General features: G+C 38.7%; 2 protein-coding genes across 7 annotated transcripts in view; one reads left to right on the top strand and one right to left on the bottom strand.

The window, feature by feature from the left end:
* Positions 1-7,887, bottom strand: part of CEP57L1 (centrosomal protein 57 like 1) — a 78,894-nt gene extending 71,007 nt beyond the window's left edge. For 3 of the 5 annotated variants that reach the window (XM_049654122.1, XM_049654118.1, XM_049654123.1), the window contains exon 1: positions 7,805-7,887. The gene's annotated coding sequence lies outside the window, so the exon portion shown is untranslated. Of the gene's footprint in view, positions 1-7,487; positions 7,584-7,804 lie in introns of those variants that run through there. The other 2 variants (XM_049654119.1, XM_049654121.1) reach the window with 2 other exon arrangements.
* Positions 7,888-8,166: 279 nt separating this feature from the next.
* Positions 8,167-16,582, top strand: part of SESN1 (sestrin 1) — a 115,640-nt gene continuing 107,224 nt past the window's right edge. For both annotated transcript variants that reach the window (XM_049654116.1, XM_049654114.1), the window contains exon 1: positions 8,167-9,264. In XM_049654116.1, the coding sequence (XP_049510073.1) occupies positions 8,986-9,264 (279 nt within the window). In that variant the 5' untranslated portion in view covers positions 8,167-8,985. The remainder of the gene's footprint in view (positions 9,265-16,582) is intronic.

Here is a 16,582-nt window from a genome sequence, read left to right as displayed (position 1 = left end):
TGTCAGGTATGGTTTCCACTTCTGGCTCTGCCATTTACTTACTACCTTATGTGTTTTGAGGCAAGTTATTTAAACTCTCTGGGCCTCAGCTTCCTTACCTATAAAAATGGGGATAATAAGATCTACTTCATAGAGTTAATGGAAAGAAAATCCATATAAATCAGCTAGCACAATACAGGCACAGAATGAACACATTATGAATATTAACTATTAATAATAGTAGTTATAACTATTAGATTTTACATATGTGTGTGTGTTAAGCCTATGTCTCAAAAATTTTAGAATTAGATAGGACATAGGAAAACAAATATACAAAATATAGAGAAAATGGTGCCAAGCATATACGTGCATTACATACATTATTTTATGGAGTCTTCTTAAGAAGTCTATGAGGGAGAGTCAGACAGTGGGTCAAGTATTTGAGGAGCATTTACCATGTGTGAATCACTGTTTGAGGCACTGAGAGTATAGTAGTACACAAGACAAGAGTCCTTCATGCAGAAGAACACAAAATAAGGATAAAACAAACATATACAAGTGGATAACTGAATTGATGTGATGAAGATTAAAAAGGGAAACAGGTGGTCTGCTTTAGCTAAAATGGTCAGGTAAAGTCTCTCCGAAGATAGGGCTTTTGAGATGAATCCAAAACAGTGAGGAAGGCAGCCATGTGAAAATATTTGGTAAGGGCACTGTGAGTAGAAAAAAATAAGGATCTTAAATTTGGTATATTCAAAGATCAGAAATGGATAATAATATGCTCTGTATTTTATAGACAAAGAAAATGGGGTTTTAGAAAGGTTAGCAACCTGTATGAGGTAAATGGCAGAAGAATTTGAAGGTATTAACTTCAAAGTCAATGGTCTTGCAGAAATGCTATGCTGCTTCTCCCCAAAGTGAGCAAAACATCTCAATATTTTCTCAGCCATGGAAAAATCCTGCTTCTCAAACAGTCTTCTGAATGTACTTATGAAAATTTACCAACTGGAAGCAGTTCTTCTAAATTCCATGACATCTGTTTATTTGTTGTAGCAAAAGGTAGACATTATGAAACTAAGAACTGTAAATTAAACAGTGTAAAACTATATCCTGTTAAATAAAATTTTATGAGTGGCACTTAGATCTCCCTAAGCTATACATTCTTTATTTTTTTTAATATGAAATTTATTGTCAAATTGGTTTCCATACAAAACCCAGGCTCATCCCAACAGGTGATCTCCTCAATACCCATCACCCACCCTTCTCTCCCTCCCACCCCCCCATCAACCTTCAGTTTGTTCCCAGTTTTTAAAAGTCTCTTATGTTTTGGCTCCCTCCCTCTCTAACCTTTTTTTTTTTTCCTTCCCCTCCCCCATGGTCTTCTGTTAAGTTTCTCAGGATCCACATAAAAGTGAAAACATATGGCATCTGTCTTTCTCTGTATGACTTATTTCACTTAGCATAACACTCTCCAGTTCCATCCACGTTGCTACAAAAGGTCATATTTCATTCTTACTCATTGCCAAGTAGTATTCCATTGTGTATATAAACCACAACTTCTTTATCCATTCATCAGTTGATGGACATTTAGGCTCTTTCCATCATTTGCCTATTGTTGAAAGTGCTGCTATAAACATTGGGGTACAAGTGCCCCTATGCATCAGCACTCCTGTATCCCTTGGGTAAATTCCTAGCAGTGCTATTGCTGGGTCATAGGGTAGATCTATTTTTAATTTTTTGAGGAACCTCCACACTGTTTTCCAGAGCGGCTGCACCAGTTTGCATTCCCACCAACAGTGCAAGAGGGTTCCCGTTTCTCCACATCCTCGCCAGCATCTAGTCTCCTGATTTGTTCATTTTGGCCACTCTGACTGGCGGGAGGTGATATCTGAGTGTGGTTTTGATTTGTATTTCCCTGATGAGGAGCGACGTTGAGCATCTTTTCATGTGCCTGTTGGCCATCCGGATGTCTTCTTTAGAGAAGTGTCTATTCATGTTTTCTGCCCATTTCTTCACTGGATTATTTGTTTTTCAGGTGTGGAGTTTGGTGAGTTCTTTATAGATTTTGGATACTAGCCCTTTGTCTGATATGTCATTTGCAAATATCTTTTCCCATTCCGTTGGTTGCCTTTTAGTTTTGTTGATTGTTTCCTTTGCAGTGCAGAAGCTTTTTATCTTCATGAGGTCCCAATAGTTCATTTTTGAAGTATACATTCTTTAAATGTTTTATATCATATAGACATGTTATTGATGAAATATGGTGTTTTTAGTAATTTTTATAATAAAGCTGGACATGAATTCCTTGCTCAAAAATGTAATCTATTTATGCTGCTGTTTTATGAGAAAAATAATTGCCATATTTTTACTTATTGTAACTTTTCCCAATTAAGTAGCTTAAAACACAAAATATTATTAAAAATAAATTGCAAATTTGAGAAAAATGAAATATAATTCAAGGATCTCATTCTTACAGAATGTCAGCAATACGATTATACAAAATAGCACCCTTCAGTTCAACTACAAAATACTTTATAAACATTTCATTAATTTCGATCAAACTGAAGGACAAATATTACTTTACATATCGATGACTATTTCAGAAGATACGGTTTCTTGAGTACCAATATATGCCAGATGCTAACCTAAAAGCTTTATATATGTTATCACATTAAATCTTCACAACAGTCATAAGAACACCAAGGCTATCTCATCTCCCACATCCAAAGTCAGGGAGGTTGAAAAAAATTGGCCAAATTCACACTAATAAAAAAGCAGACTTGGGGTCCAAAGCCAAGATTCTGAGACTCTGAGGTCCATGCTCTTCTCACTATTTGAATATATAGCTACATCTCTCAACAACAGTTAAGGTTTCGTGCAGAAAGGTTGTCCAGAAGCAGTACTAGGTACTGTTCACCTGCATGACTCTTAAGTCCTTCAAACAAGATGATTAACAACATGTCCAACCTGGACGCAGTATCTTCCCATCCCAAGACTGGAATTCATAGTGTATTCCCTACTCTAATTAATGGAAGGAGTTACTCTTCACCATCTGGATAGCAATCAACCCAGGAACTCTGGTACACTTAGCAAGACTGTGCTTCTAAGACCACAAGACTTAGGAGTGATTTTTTTATAGTAAATTCATCAATGAATTTCATAATAAAGGCGTCTTGGGAGACCAGCCAGTCAGCTTTTTCCTGGACTAAAGCACTATTCATTTAAAGCAACAACTTCTCTACATATACTATACTCTACATATATATACTTTACTATCTTGCAACAACATGAGGTATGCAGGAATATAGTAAAAATGTTAGCAAATTCAATTTCACAAGGGTGAGCACTGTAATTCACTTGCAACAGAAATTCTGCTCTTTTAAGACAAATTTTCAAAAATGTTTTCGTCATGAAGTCACTTCTATCAATTATCTTGTGTTTTTGTAAACAACAGGTAAATATGCAATGCCTTTGAAAATTTTGTGACATTAGTCTTCCATTTATCCATCAAATATGTACTAAGTTCATATTAGATGCCAAGCACTGTACTTGGAGCTGGAGATGATGAGCAAAAATCGGTACAATCACTGCTCTTCTGTGCTTAAACTTTAGAAGCAGACAAACTTTCACACACCATTAGAAAACTGTATTTGTAACTTATTAGCAACTAAAGATATATGGTAAAATAAAAGTTATTTATGATAGGGACAGTCAACAAGATAAGGGAAACTCAGAGAAAAGTGGATTTGACCTAACATCTACAGGAAGGGGAGTCAAAGACAGGCTAAAACAGTCTGGACAAACAAAACAGTACCAGAGGTGCTGTATCCAGACTGTCTCCAGTCCTCCCATTCTCTCTTAAATATGTCCATCTGACTTTTATACTCTTTACTCCACCAAAACTGCTCTCAAGATCTTCAATGACCTCCACATTACTAAATGTAGTGGTCAGTTAATCAATCCTTATCTCATTTGATCCAGGACAGCACTTCACACATTTAGCACTCCCTCCTCCTTAACCACTTTCACTTGGCTTTTAGGACACCACACTCTGTGGGTGTTCCTCTCCGTTCACTGGCTGCTCCTGCACAGTGCCCTTTGCAGATAACTCCAAATTGACCCAAATTCTATGGAGTGCCTCTTTCTGTGACACCAACTATTCTCAGGCTGTAACTGCTGTCAAAACACTACTGTGAAGTCCAGTATTCTATCTACAACCAGATCTTTCCCGTCATCTCAATACTCATTTATACAACTGCCTACTCTGTACTTCAACTTGAACAGCTTAGAGGCATCTCAAACTTTACATGGCCAAACAAAACTCTTGATTTCCACCTCTTTACCTCTGTACACAAATCTGGAGACTTTCTCACAACATTAAATGGCAATTCCTTCCTTTTAGCTGCTCAGCCTAAAAACTCGGGACTCACCTTTGACTCTTATATGCTCACACCTCATGACCAATCAGCAAAACCTGTTGGCTATACTATCATAATAGATCCAGAGTGTGGTCTCTTCCCACTACCTCCACTGTTATCACCTTGGTCCAAGCTACCATTATCCTCTCTCACCTGGATTATTACTTGAGCTTCTTAACTAGTGTCTCTACTTCTAAACTTCTAAACTGTTTCCCTGTGGTCTATGCTCAACACAATTTCAAATAAGTAATCATTTAAAAAAGTCAGATCATGCAACTCATCTGCTCAAAGCCCTTCAATGGCTTCCTATTTGTTAAAAAGTCAGCAGAGTCCTTTCAATCACCTACATGACTTCCTTCCTCTGTAACATCATGTTATTCTCCCCTGCACTCATTGTGCTCCAGCCTACACTGCTATTTTTTTGCTCCTGCCCATATGCCTTTGCACTGGCTGTTCTCTGCATAGGAATGTTCTTCCTCGAGGTATCTGCACAGCTTATTCCTCCTGCTTCAGATCCCCTCAAATGTCCCCTTCTTGATTAGGTCTTCTCTGACCACCTTATTTAAAATTGAACCTTGCCCCCCACAATCTGGCACTCCCTAGTCCCTTTCCTGGTTTATTTTCCATTGCATTTGTCTTCATTTGCCACATAGATCACATATTTATTGTTGATTTCCCCTTAACAGAAGGCAAGCTCTAGGAGAATAGGGACTTTTGCACAGCTGTACAGTTGACCCTTGAACAATGTGGGGGTTAGGAGTATCGACCCTCCACCAGGAAGTAAAAAAAAATCCCTTAACTTTTAATCTATATAACTTTTGACTCCCCCCAAACTTTACTAAAAGCCTACTGTTAACCAGAAGCCTTACCGATAACATAAACAGTTGAGTCACACATATTTTGTGTATTATAGATGGTATTCTTACAATAAAGTAAGCTAGAGAAAAGAAAATGTTATTATGAAAGCCATAAGGAAAATAGATTTGCAGTACTGTACTTACCAAAAAAAAAAAAAAAAAAAATCCACACATAAGTGGACCTGTGCAGTTCAAACCTGTTGTTCAAGAGTCAGTGTATATTGTGCTCAATGATATATCTTCGTTGTTCCATTGCACACTAGATACTCAACAGATATTTGTTGAGCGTATGAATGGATGAAAGGGAATATGAGAACCAATGACTGAAGATCTGCAGGGCTGATGCAGAGATAGGTGGAGAGTGGCAGGTATACAAAGTGAGGCTGGAGAGGTAGAAAGGGACCAGGTGACATTAGGCTTTACAAAGAAGCTTTGCCTTAAGAATACTAAGACACCAAAGAATGATTTAAGAGAAAATCTGGTCAGATTTGCATTTCAAAAAGATCATTATGGCTCCTGTGTGGAGAACTAATGGATAAAGGTCAGAGTGAATAATCACTATTGCAATGGTCCTGGCAAGAGATTATGGCAGATTGGAAAAGACTGTGCTTCTGTAGATGGTGGGGAAAGGATGGATTTGGAGGGTATTTGGGAAATGAGATTGATAGGATTTGGTAATAATTGGCTATAGAGGTACGAAGGATCAGAAGAAATCAACAATAAAGTGTAGTTTTCAAATTTTCACAAGTGGATGGTAGGATCCTTAACTGAAATGGGGAACACTGGAAAAGAATCAGGTTCATTAGAGATAACCATGCATTTGGTTTTAGGCATGTTGAGCTCGAGGTGCTTTTGAGAATTCCAAAAAGAAATATAATGGAAATAAATATATGAAAGCTGGAAAGATAAAGTTGGATGGAGCTATACATTTAAAAGTCATAAGTGGTAGTGAAACCATGGGTATGGATGAGATCATATTCAACTACACAGCAAAAAAAAAAGGACATAGATTTAAGAATGACCCTACTCTTTGCGGGCTGGACAAAGGAGGATGAGGTCAAAAAAAGGACAAAAAAGGAATGTCTTTTTTATTTTTTAAATCGTACTCATAAGAAGTTCACATTTAAAAATAAAATCTGATTTAAACCAGTAGCATTGAATGTAGCAAGGCTACATTAGACTAATTCATCAAAACTATAAATCTGTTGAAGGACAGGTCATTTTCAGAAACTATCTGGTAAATTCACAGTACTTGTCTCTTTGCAACTTCAAAATACATCAATACACAAATATTATCCTTCCCAAAATGTATACGATTTGGCTTACTGCAATTTTCCTGAAAATATCTCATCTTTCTCACTTCTGGGACTCACCACATGCTATTCTTTTGGCCCTCTTTCCCTGGTATAAAGATTTTCCTGACTTTCCAAGATCAAGCTAAGTTATCTTCTTTCTAGCCATCCTAGATAGCCAGATATGACATCATACTATAATTGTGTGTTTAGCCATTAGATTCCGTAACTAGGTAGAGGCTGTGTCTTTTTCACTGTTGTATACTCAGAACCTAACAAGGCTATATTTTTAGAAACACATCTATTCTGCAACGTTTAGAATTAAAATCTAATTTGGTTCTCAGTCCATTAACTGCCTTTCACATCTTGACTTTTCTCATAAGGAATGACTTTTTAAAAACGGTAACTTAAAAACAAATGACTGAATCCTTTAAATATACTAAATTTTGGATATTTTTATAGGTCTTCTTTCATAGAGTATCCTTAAACCCTGCAAACATTGATTTCTAGGAATATTGGGGATTCTTTTCCCCTTAGTCTCACACAAAATGGATTTGAAAACTCGCTTTCAAAGCCCTGCCTGGGATTTCATTCGGGCGCATAAAGCACCGAACTCGCCTACACGATGGCAAACAAAAGTGCAACTGCACAGGGATACCTAATCCCTCGGCGCGAGTCCGCAGCAAGGTGCACTTGTTTTCACAGCATCTCTGTTGCCCGGCCTTCTGCCGCTCCCTCCGACCCTCGGGACTGCGACCATTTCCCGCGCCAAACGCGCCCTCGGCCTTGGGAACCTGGACTACTCCTTCCCACGCAGATTATTGGACAAAGTCCCTTGGCTACGAGGATAGCCCTAGATGGCGTCGTCTCCAAAATCCCTGAGGAAATGAAGGAAGGAAAAATCCTGTCCAAGGAAAAGTGGCAGGCAACTCTACAGTGCTCACCCACTCGACGCTCTCAACCTCCCTTCGCGCAAACCGTTGGCTTGAAGGCCGCTACGGACAACGTCGCAGTGGCTCCTGGGGACTGTAGTTTCTATCGCCAACAGAATGCGTCGGCCGCATCAAAACTACATTCCCCAGAAGTCAATGCGAGGAAGCCCCGTCTCCTCAAACCGCGGGTTTGGCGTAATAGACCGTCGCTATTTTCAGGCTAATCTTAAATTTGGATTCAATTTCTTCCAAGTGTGTGTCTACGCCCGCTTTCTTTTCCGTGCTTGCCTTGTCTGTAATTGTTTCAGTGTACTTCAACGCCTCCTTACTTTTCTTTCCCCTACTCCAGTCCAGAGAATCCAAACGTCAGGGCACGGAAAACGCCCCCGACGCAAAATGCCCCTTAAGCGCCTGCGCCCTGCTCGCCATCACGCATGCGTAGCAGCCGGCAGCGGTGGGAGGCCGCGCGCGGACTTAGGGTCTGGAGGTAGCCAGCGGGAGGGCGGGGCTTTTTCCAATGGCTTTGCCTCTGCGGGTCGCGTCTGCTTGGGAGGGGAAGAGGGCGCTGGGGCAGGGGCGGCTCCTGGTTTATGTCGGGCGGAGAAAGGGGAGGGGCTGGTGGGGTGAGGACCCCATCTCCCCTCCCTGCTCCCGCCCTCTGGGCCGAGCCCCACCGATGGGGCTGGGCGAAGGGGCGGGCTCTGCGCCTCAGGCCTCGCTGCTCCGCCAGCTTCGCGGCGCAGCCCGGCATTTAGAGATTGCGGGCCAGCCCTTTGCCTTGCAGGCTTAGTGGGAGGTGGGCGAGGACGCAGGAATAGGAAAAGAAGTGGCGTCCGCCTGGGGGTCCAGAATCGTCGCGGCCGGAGACGCTTTCCTCCAACACTGTAGTCGAGACAGCGGCTGCCGGAGGCTGCCGTCCCCAAGGAACGCCTGGGTCTCCAGTCGCGGCGGCCAGTGAGCAAGGGTTTGGCGAGATTTCCCCACTAGCTCTTGGCCGGCCGCTGAGGCGAAGGGAGGAGCTGCGGAGGGCGGGGATTGAGGAGGGGCGGGGTGGGAATGCTCTTGAGAACCCGGTGGCCGCCCAGACCAAAAAAACCCGAATGGCTGGAGCGCGTTCAACTGTTACCAGCCTTTTTGGGCAGAGCACGGATTTGACAGCTCCACAACGTGAGGATATCCGCTGACCCCGCGAGACAGAGGAGAGCACTTCCCTGAGACTGCCTGTCCAGCAAAGCCAGCGCTGTAGGGTTTCAACTTTCGAACTTTTTTCAGTCTCTGACAAGGCTTGCCCCTTCATGTAGGAAGAGGGTAAGTTCTGTCTTGTAGATCGCTTGAAAGCCATCAATATAAAAGACACTTCTTGTTCCAAATGTCAGCCAGACATCTGTGTTTTCATGACGATTCGGTTTCTCTGATTTTACTCTTACATTCCTCGTTTTAAAAATACGAAGTGCTTTTGGGGACATGCTGAAGGGTAACTGAAGACTGCAAAGAAAAATCTCCAGTTGTCATGGCTGAAGGAGAGAATGAAGTGAGGTGGGATGGACTGTGCAGTAGAGATTCAACTACTAGAGAGACAGCACTGGAAAACATTAGGCAAACCATTTTAAGAAGAACCGAGTATCTTCGTTCGGTGAAAGAGACACCTTTTCGTCCATCAGACGGGCTTTCAAATGCTGTTTCTTTGGATGGGTTGAATAAGCTTCTTGCTCATCTGCTTATGCTTTCTAAGAGATGTCCCTTTAAAGATGTAAGAGAGAAAAGTGAGTTTATTTTGAAGAGCGTCCAGGTAAGAAAACATTGTAATTACAACTGTCCATCTAGTAAAGCGCAGGTTTGCTTGCAGTTGTATTTGCTTCTAAGAGGTGGTTAAGTGAACTCATTACGAGTTCATTCTACATCTTATTGAGTGGCTTGTAAAACATTGAATTTGGGACCAAAATTGAATAAGGTGAATTAAAGTGAAAGCAATTTTCAAATATAAGTAAATAAGCATTGTCTTTCTAGAGAGTTTTGGAAGCTGCATTCCTCCTGGAAAAATAAGAGAGAGTTACAGTTAATGGCAAGTAAAGACTTGCTTTTTCATTTTTACATGTTGTTAGGAAGTATAGCCAGTGTACTTTTCACATCAGTACAAACAATATTGTGTGGAAAGTTTCTCGTTTAAAAGCCTCTAAAATGATAAATGTTTCTTGTTCAAGATAAATGGTGAAACAATTTTTCTCTTGTTCTTAAAAGCAAAACAAATCAGGGTCTGTTCTCTAAAGGCAACCTTTCTTTTAAAAAAATGAATTATATAAAATAATAAGTCTATATTATAAAGAAGCTAGTTTCTTTATAGTTGAAAGTTGAACCCAGGTTAAGTGAATGATAGAAACACTCCTGTGGTAAATTACTTAGTTTTCTCTGTGTTTGCCTCAATTGTTTTCTTCACATATATACCTACTTAAGTTTTGAGTGCAACCAATGAAGAATGTTAATTTTCCTCCTCTTCTATACATAGTCAAACTCTCCTGTTTTATTGGAAGATTTATTAGGAAGGGTTTGGTTTGGTTTGAGAAAGGTTTTTATATACTAAGAATGGTCAGTGACACTATGTCTAAGTTACTGAATCGAAGTCATTTATGAGGAGTTCTTAATTTACTTGGGTATATATGTCAGCTAAGATTAATAGTTTTTCTATTTTGGTTAGTTTGAAGCAATAGAAAAATAATCATATCCATAAAATGAAGACTCTGTTTAAAATCTTGGGATATTTCTTCTCACAAACAGTTTGGGAACAATCATTACAATTCATTTATCCAGAGTTATCAGAGAGGAATTAATTTTCTAGATTCCTGATGTTTACCCTTTTAAGCATCCAAAGTTATTTCTCTATTTCTTAGACTGTAGCATCTACAACAATCATTTTTCATAATAGAGTCATCATTATGCACATCAAGTACTGTTGTATAGGTGAGGGTAGAGTATACAGGACTATATGATCCACGTTTTTTGAATTTTTGTGTTCAATTTTAATAGTTTTTTTGTTCCCTCCCTTACTGTCAGTACACTTTGTTCTCTTCCTGAATTTTTAATTTTGCTGCTTATTTATATCCAAATGGGAAACCAGATAACCAATTTGGTTAAGAATTATATTAAAAACAAAAGTAATTAAGCTCTGGGGAGTGCAGGGTCAAAGGACTGTGGTATATTGGTAAGTAAATGGGTACTGGAGCCAGACCTGAGCTCAAATTCTCCTCCTTATTAACGTACTGCATAACCTTGGACAAGTTAAGTTACTTGATCTCTCTTAGCTTGGATTTCCAACATCTATAAAATGGGAATAATAACATAGAGCTGTTGTGAGAATAAATGAGATGTAAAGTGCCCCAGTACATAATGGATGCTCCTCTCCTTTATCGTAAGTGAAAGACACGGACTACATGATACATATTTCAAGATTCATTCCTCCTGCAAAAAGATTCAAGAATCGCCTCCACAGTGAAGGTTTTCCATAAATTTATGCTTTTAATCTCTGCATCTACTGCACTTAATTCCTGCTACTATTATAACAGGTACTTTACTTATATTGTGCTATAATCACATGTTTATGTGACTGTCTCCTCGGAGGGCTGTAAGTTCTCAAGAGTATTGACTGGGACCTGGAAGCTACTAAATAAATATCCAGTGTCTGAACAAATTTATATTTGGCTTCTTTTTATTTTTTATCAGCCTGAATAAAGTCACTAGATTAGGGAGTTTCCATCCCCACATCCTTAATTCATGCCTTCATTCAGCGATTGTTTATTGAATCCATGGTGAATGCCATTCTAAGAACTAAGAACCAGTGGTAAACAACTTTGACATTCTACTGGAGAGAGACCATAAACAATAAACAAATAATATAATTTTAGATAGTAAGGGAAGACTTCCCTGAAGAGATGACATTTAAGCAGAGATTTGGTGAATGAATAAATATAATCCAGGCAAAAATGAAATTTGTGAGGGGGACATTCCACACATAGGGAACAGTTGTGTGAAGACCTCATGGCAAGAGAGAGCAGATGAGGTCTAGGACCGGAAAGTAATACAATGTGATTGGAGCATATGTTTGAAGGGAGAGTGAAAGCTTAAGCACATCCTCTGTAGTCAGACCTAGCTCTAATACTTTATTAGCTCTACAATGTTGAATACATTTCTCCTTGATTCAGTTTCTGCTCACAATGAGAATAAAATGAAATAATGGTTGCAAAACATAGCACAGTGCCTAGCACATAAGACATGCTCAGCAATATTAGGAATTCTTACTGTTCTTAAGCAGGAGTTGGATAACAGGATCTTGAAGGCCAAGTTAAGAGTTGTGGACTTGGGGCGCTTGGGTGGCTCAGTCGGTTGAGCGTCCGACTTCAGGTCACAATCTTGTGGTCCATGAGTTCGAGCCCCGCGTCAGGCTCTGGGCTGATGGCCCAGAGCCTGGATCCTGCTTCCGATTCTGTGTCTCCCTCTCTCTCTGCCCCTCCCCCGTTCATGCTCTGTCTCTCTCTGTCTCAAAAATAAATAAATGTTAAAAAAAAAATTAAAAAAAAAAGAGTTGTGGACTTTATCCTAGGAACAATGGGAAGCCACTGAGGAGTTTTGAGCAAGACTGTGACATGATCCACAGTGTATTAGGATTACTTTGGAAGCAATGCGGAGAATGAATTTCAGGGGTGAAGAGTGGATATGCAGCATCAGGAGATAATTCCACCTGTCCAAAGCAAAATTATGGTTGGATTAGGGTGTAGTGGGAAAAGTGGGAAACAGTGAATGGGCTTGGGAGATAGCTAAGAGTTAGAAACAGGAGATAGTATTGAATTGGATACAGGAGATGAAGAAAATAACAAAATAAAGGATGCTCTCAAGTTTCTGGCTTGAACTACTTGATTACTAGTTCAGTCATTTCCTGAGACAGAAGAGTGGTAAAGGGTCAGTTTAGGAGGAGCGGTGAGTTTTGTTTTAGACATGTTGAGATTAAGTTACCTGTGATGCACCTGATTAGAAATAGCTCCTGAAGGGATTTCTGCCCCTGCTACTACCATTGTAGTTCTGCTATTGTTATCCGTCACTTCTCCAGACTTAACCCATCCTCCACCTTTATATCCATGCTCCACATAACTGCAGAGTCATTTATCTAAAATGAAATCTGATCATGTTACTCTCCTGTCTAAAATCCTTGAGGATAGAATTTAAACTGCTTGAGAATGTCACATAATGTCCAGCATCATCTGGCTTCCACATACTGCTCCAGCCTCACATGAGAAACCAGATAATTAAATGTGGTACTCCATAATGCTTTCTATTATTCATTGGTAGATCAGCAAAAGCTGAACTGAATTTGCAATCCCTACAGCTGTTCTGCTCTTGATTGTTTTAGGTCAGCTCAGAGGACTGTAATCAGGAGCAAAGTTGGTGGGGCAGGGATAAGATGGATCAACTCAAAATGGCTAAACCTGTATATAAAAAAAAAAATGGCACATTGGGAAAGAGCATTCTCTGTATTCCTGTTCTCAGTTTATTGACTTCACAACAACATACATAAATCCATTGAACACATTTTTGAGAACTGTTCTGTGCCAGGCACTGTTCTTCAGACTGGGAGATCAGTAAGATTTGTTCCCTGCTTTGGAGGAAGGTCTTCTAATAGGCCTTATTTATGCTGGGTTTGTTGTTGTTTTTAACCCCATAATATCTTTTCGATATTCTTGATTCTCTGAACAAAGGAACAGAAGTGTTAACACTGGCCTGATACACTATTATAGTCCACTGGTGAACTGTAGTTTTAGGGTGCAGGTAATTAAAGGAGGAATGTGAGTGTGTAAATATTCATCAAAAGATTATGAAGAGTGTTCAAAATAGTCAAGTACTTTTCTAAGAATGGTCATTTGATCATTTTCATTTCTGTACTGTGAAAAAGGGAATCTGTTAAGTTTTTTTTTTATGAGATTGCCAGCAATTAACACTGTCTGAAAATAATTTGGCTTTAGAAAATTTAGACCAAGTAACAAAGTATGTTTGTTAAGTGGGGGGGAGGAGGCTTTCCTTTAGTGAAGTTAATTTTACGCCCCCCCCCCCCCCCCCGGGGGGAAATGAAACTTTAGCTGTTGGGCATGATGCACATTTCAATTGTTAAAGCTGCAGTTGGAGTATCCATTTGATACCAGTTTGGGTAATATATAGTTTGTAGGTTTAACAATAAGAGATTTATTATTTAGTATAATAAATCTTGAGGTTGGGCAATTTCAAGCTTCATGGATGGATTGATTAGCTCAACTATATTCGTTTTTGCCTTCTTTCTGCTCTCCTTTCCTCAGCAAGTACTGTCTCTGCTCATGGTTGCAAGTTGCCTTATTCCAAGCACCATGTGTAGTCATGACTCTGTGTAGCTGAGAAGAGTTTCTTCACATGTGTTTATCAGGGAAGAAAAGCTTTTCTCAGCCTCCAGCAGACTTCCTGTCCATTTTTATTGACTAGGGTTGGGTCACATGCCCTTTTCTAAGCCAGTCATTGGCAAGGAAATTGGGCATTTCTGGTTTTGATTTGAACTAATCTGCATTCAGCCATTAAGAGCCAGGAGAGCCCCATCACTTGAACAAAAAAATTTCTGTTGGTGAGGAAGAATGGGGATAAGAAGGCAGTTTAGTCAAAGGCTATAAAAGTTGATCTTATATGTAACTAGATAAAATATTGCTTTGGTCTATTATAATTTAGATTCTATTAGGTTGAAACATAATTTATAATGATGCTATAAAATATACCAGATTAGGAACATTCTAAAAGCAGATTTGGCCTTTTGAACTGATTGTTTTGATTTCTTTTTTACTGCTATGCCTAGTCAAAACCAAAAGTTTAAGGTGGTGCATTTCAAACAATTCACTGCTACTCTTAGCCACAGCAAATACGAGTCTTCTTTCAGTATTTTCACTAAACTTCTCTCTTCCATATCCACTATTTTCTGGCCTCATTTTATTGATACACTGAGAACTCAGTCCCTTTCCTTAGGAAAGCCTCCTGCCTTTTCTATCCAGTGCTTCCTCTCATTCCTACCTTTGACCACTTTCTTTAGTAGCTTTTGAACTCAGAGGAGAATGCTATTTACCCTCGGGTTGTCCGTGTTTCTTTGGATAGAGAATGTGAAGAAATTGAAAGCAACTATTAACTTTTTTTTCCTAAATGGTTTGAAGACAAAGTAAGAGCTTATCTTACCCCCCCCCCCACCCCCTTCCCCAACACTGGCTTACAGGATGAATCATATCTGTACTATCTGTCCTCAGTGTCCTCTTTGTAATATATAAATACATCCTGTCCTCTTCCTTTGTTCTGACTTTTCAGAAAGACTGAAACTAACAAGGACACACTCTTTTTTTTTTTTTTTAAGTTTTCAGATTTCAAATATTTAATTCCTATTACAGTGTCCCAGATGGTCTCTACTACCATGAGGAAAAAAACAACAAAAAACAGAATGATTATTTTAAAAAATGGTTTCTAGTACATTGTTTAATTTATAAATGGGATGTAGTGTTTTGTAGGAAAATGAGATGTTAAACACTTATTAGATTTCAATTTAAGGTCAAGGATTGCTCATGGCATCATGAAGGACCCTCTGAAACAATAGTTTAGCTTAATTAAAATTACTTTCTCATGTTTAACACTTTGTGCCCTTTAAGTGCTGTATAGATCATTCATGAAGTAGAACATTTATGTTCTTTTTGTTTTAGAGTTATTTTTTCCTTTTGGTGACTGGTAGAAATTTGTGGAATATCTTTTAACCATTTCAGTGGAAAATAAATTAATAAGAACCAACTTAAGGATTTATTGAAACTTTGACCTGACAGAAAATAGCCATGGAATCTTGGGTATAATAAAGGATTATCAATCACTTAAACTTTGATACAGAAGGGTCCTATTTGGTGTCACATCATAATCATAAAGAATATTCATATTTGAAAACAGGCAGTGTTTATTTAGAAGCAAATTAACATGGAATGGAGGAACCATAGAAATGGGAAATTTTTAGAACTTGTGGAAGGACAGGGAGATAGATGCTAGGGGAGGGGAGGCAGTGCTTAAAGTGCACGGAAGGAAGAAAGTCCTGTTGGAAATACATTAGCACCAAGCAAGCCTTACCACCAATTTTTAATCTCTGTCACAGTTTCTCAAATCAGACTATTTTTTTTCGTACCATGGTAAAATAACCTGCTTTTTAAATGGAAGTCAATGGAAGATAGGCTTTACTTTGGCCCAACTTTCCTAGATCACATTTATTACATTAATGGAGACCTTCATTGACCTTGATGAAATTACCTAGTACTTTAATTATGCAGGCACAGTATACTCAGGGGCATCTGAGAGTTCTTCAGAATTTTGATGATGGTATTGTTGGGGGCATTGGGCAGACTGGAAATTTCAGTATGAAAACCTCAGCTAGATAGGCAGTCTATGGGAACATTTCATGTTTTGCTTTTTTCTTTTTCCTTTTGGTTATTACACTGAGTTAAACTAGTGCTGATAAAGATGCATTTGCCACAATGTGCATTTAAAAAAAAGTCTTTTAAAAGATGCTTATTTTTAAAAAATGTTTTGTTTTTTTTTTTACTGGATATACTTAGGGAGTTATGTAGGATAACAACTAGGACCATTTATTGGATCTTCCCAGTTGGCATTGTTATTGTTAAAAGTCTTTGTGTTACTAGTAGACTGCCACAGGTTTGACATTTTTCAATTTATAAGGAAAAAAACTCGTGAAATTTGGCAACACAAAAATTACGTCTTCTCATGTTCTAATCTCTTTTATATAACAAAATAGGAAAATCTTATAAGATTGCAATGAAATATGTACTTACCTTAGAAAAATGAGACACTTTTAGTTTTATATTTTATTTCTTACCCTGTTTTTAATTTTAAAAGGGAAACAGCTTCATCGATTTATAAATTATTACTTATGAAGTTACCTTAAAACAACTTCCTAAGCTTTTAAACCATACTAAAGGGAAGTAACATTTATGATGTGAATTTTGTGAGTTATCTTTTCCAAATCAACTGTCATATATGCATATTCATTAACTGAATAGTATTCAGTTAGTGTTTTA

Source organism: Panthera uncia (genome assembly GCF_023721935.1).
Source record: "Panthera uncia isolate 11264 chromosome B2 unlocalized genomic scaffold, Puncia_PCG_1.0 HiC_scaffold_24, whole genome shotgun sequence".
Classification (NCBI taxonomy): Eukaryota; Metazoa; Chordata; class Mammalia; order Carnivora; family Felidae; genus Panthera; species Panthera uncia.
The sequence above is the reverse complement of the archived record's forward strand: the minus strand, read 5'-3'. Positions and strand labels throughout refer to the sequence as shown.